This window comes from Carex rostrata, chromosome 2 (genome assembly GCF_964058835.1).
Source record: "Carex rostrata chromosome 2, lpCarRost1.2, whole genome shotgun sequence".
Taxonomy (NCBI): domain Eukaryota; kingdom Viridiplantae; phylum Streptophyta; class Magnoliopsida; order Poales; family Cyperaceae; genus Carex; species Carex rostrata.
In genome coordinates this window covers 8172020-8173893 of record NC_135919.1, presented here as the reverse complement: position 1 = coordinate 8173893, position 1874 = coordinate 8172020, and the positions used below count along the sequence as shown (strand labels likewise).

General features: G+C 35.3%; 1 protein-coding gene across 1 annotated transcript; it reads right to left on the bottom strand.

Moving 5' to 3' along the window:
• Nucleotides 1–351: 351 nt before the first annotated feature.
• On the bottom strand, nt 352–1874 carry LOC144572700 (protein CYSTEINE-RICH TRANSMEMBRANE MODULE 13-like). Its single transcript, XM_078322364.1, has 3 exons — nt 1714–1874; nt 755–911; nt 352–625 (listed from the first exon to the last, which is right to left on the bottom strand). The coding sequence occupies exons 1-3, from the start codon at nt 1760–1762 to the stop codon at nt 580–582; spliced, it is 252 nt and encodes an 83-aa protein (XP_078178490.1). The 5' UTR covers nt 1763–1874; the 3' UTR covers nt 352–579.

The window sequence follows — 1874 nt, the reverse complement described above, 5'->3', positions numbered from 1 at the left end:
ACATGTACCGCAAGGACTATACAATCAAAACAGTGCCCCATAAATTTATGCACTGCTTGAAGCCAAAACTGATATGTTAACATCTTTACCCATAATACCTGATCACAACATGAAACAAACCAACGCAAAATAACAGCACTTGAAGAAAGTTTAAGCAAACGAATTCAAGTTTGTCCTCCAGCACAAAAGGAAAAAGGGGTCAATTCAGGTTGAAGGAGAGAAAGGTGGTGTGGTTGGAAAAAAAAAAAAAAATTTAAAAAAAAATGACAGAATCTTCCACGGTGTGGTGGGTTGGAAATTCAGTAAAGAGAAATAGAGAATTCTCACTTCTGCAGAAAAGCCCTTCAACTATGTAAACTACTCAAGGTGGTAATTTTATATTTGTCAACTCAAACAATACCAACTAAAATAAAGTTACTTACTCCAATCCAATTCACATAAAATTCCAAATGAAAAAAATAAAGAAACAAAAAAAATCAGTAATCTAATAATATGTATGTGAGTTCATTTTATTTTCTCATAAAAACAAGCTTTCCACCAAAAGCGAAGCATGAGATTAGTGGATCCAACTTGTTCGTCTTAAAAGCAAGCATCCAATAGACAGCAACAACAAAGCGCAGCCAGGCTGAAATATTACATTAAAGGAAGAAGTAAATTTCAGAATTTTGGTATATGGAGCGAGTGCATGCATCAAAATGTGTGTGTGTGTGTGTGTGTGTGTGAGAGAGAGAGAGAGAGAGAGACTAGGACATACCATCCTTCCATGAAGGAAGGCCCGCTGTTTTGCTGTCGTGGTGGCGGTTGAGCATAGGGTGGAGGGTATCCTTGAGCGGGATAAGCCTGTTGTGGGTACTGTTGTGCGTATCCTTGAGCCGGGTAACCTGAAGGCGGGTAGCCATCCTTTCCATATCCTGTTAGTCAATTCTCAAATCTATCAGATTTAATTCGACAAATTTTAAGGATGGTAAGGGTACATAGACTGCAGAATCATTAACCGAATCATTTGAGTTTGAAAAAAGAAAAGTTTATAACTTTTTCTAATAAGGTTTATAAAATTGTTAATGTCTTCTACTCTTTTACGTCGTGATGAAAGTTGCTGGATTCAAAAACAGATTCATTTGGGTAGTAAAAATATTAATTTGTTTTGATTTCATGCCAGGGAGAAAAATTATATGCTCCAACAATGTATAAGGAATCATCCCAAATTTGTCCAATTTTGATAAAATCGACCACCTTTTTGCATTTTCTAAAACTCGCAATTAATTTCTTGTAGTTATCCACTCAACTATTAAGGTTTCATATGTAAAACATATCAACCTTCATGAAAACTAAATAAATTAAAAACAAAGGGCTTCACACTTTCATGTTTTAAAGAAAATCCAGAGAAATTAAATCTAATTGTTATTTTAAGTACTGAGCAAACCCTAACCCTAGGCCAAGTAAACTCCTTTAAAATTGAACTCGTGCAAAGTAACCAAAGACTAATCATGGTAGTAATATATTTCGATCAAACAAGATTGGGGTCTCAGATAGCTAGGGTTCATATAAGATGACAATTTGTGTCAAAAAAATCTCAATTGAATACTTGTAGAAAACCCTAACCGACATAAAAATAATAATCTTTCTAGCAATCAAGTTCTAATAATAGACAATAACACAGTTAAATTTCCTATAAATTTTGAAAGAATTGAGTAAGCATGCGAAGAGAGAAACCTTGAGAAGGAGGAGCACCGACGGGAGGAGGCTGGTTGTAGTAGCTCATAACGTCTCGTAGGTTTTTTTTTCTTTAGCGAAAGAACTGAGAGCGGTGGGAAGGGAAAGAGCAATTGAAGAAGAAAAGGGAAAGATTGGTAGGAAAAAAGAAGTGCAACCTA

Coding starts and splice junctions, on each gene's coding strand:
- LOC144572700 (XM_078322364.1), bottom strand. CDS start 1,762: ATGAGCTACTACAACCAGCCTCCTCCCGTCGGTGCTCCTCCTTCTCAA. Junction 912..1,713: donor CGGTGCTCCTCCTTCTCAAG/GTTTCTCTCTTC, acceptor ATTGACTAACAG/GATATGGAAAGGATGGCTAC. Junction 626..754: donor CCTTCCTTCATGGAAGGATG/GTATGTCCTAGT, acceptor GTAATATTTCAG/CCTGGCTGCGCTTTGTTGTT.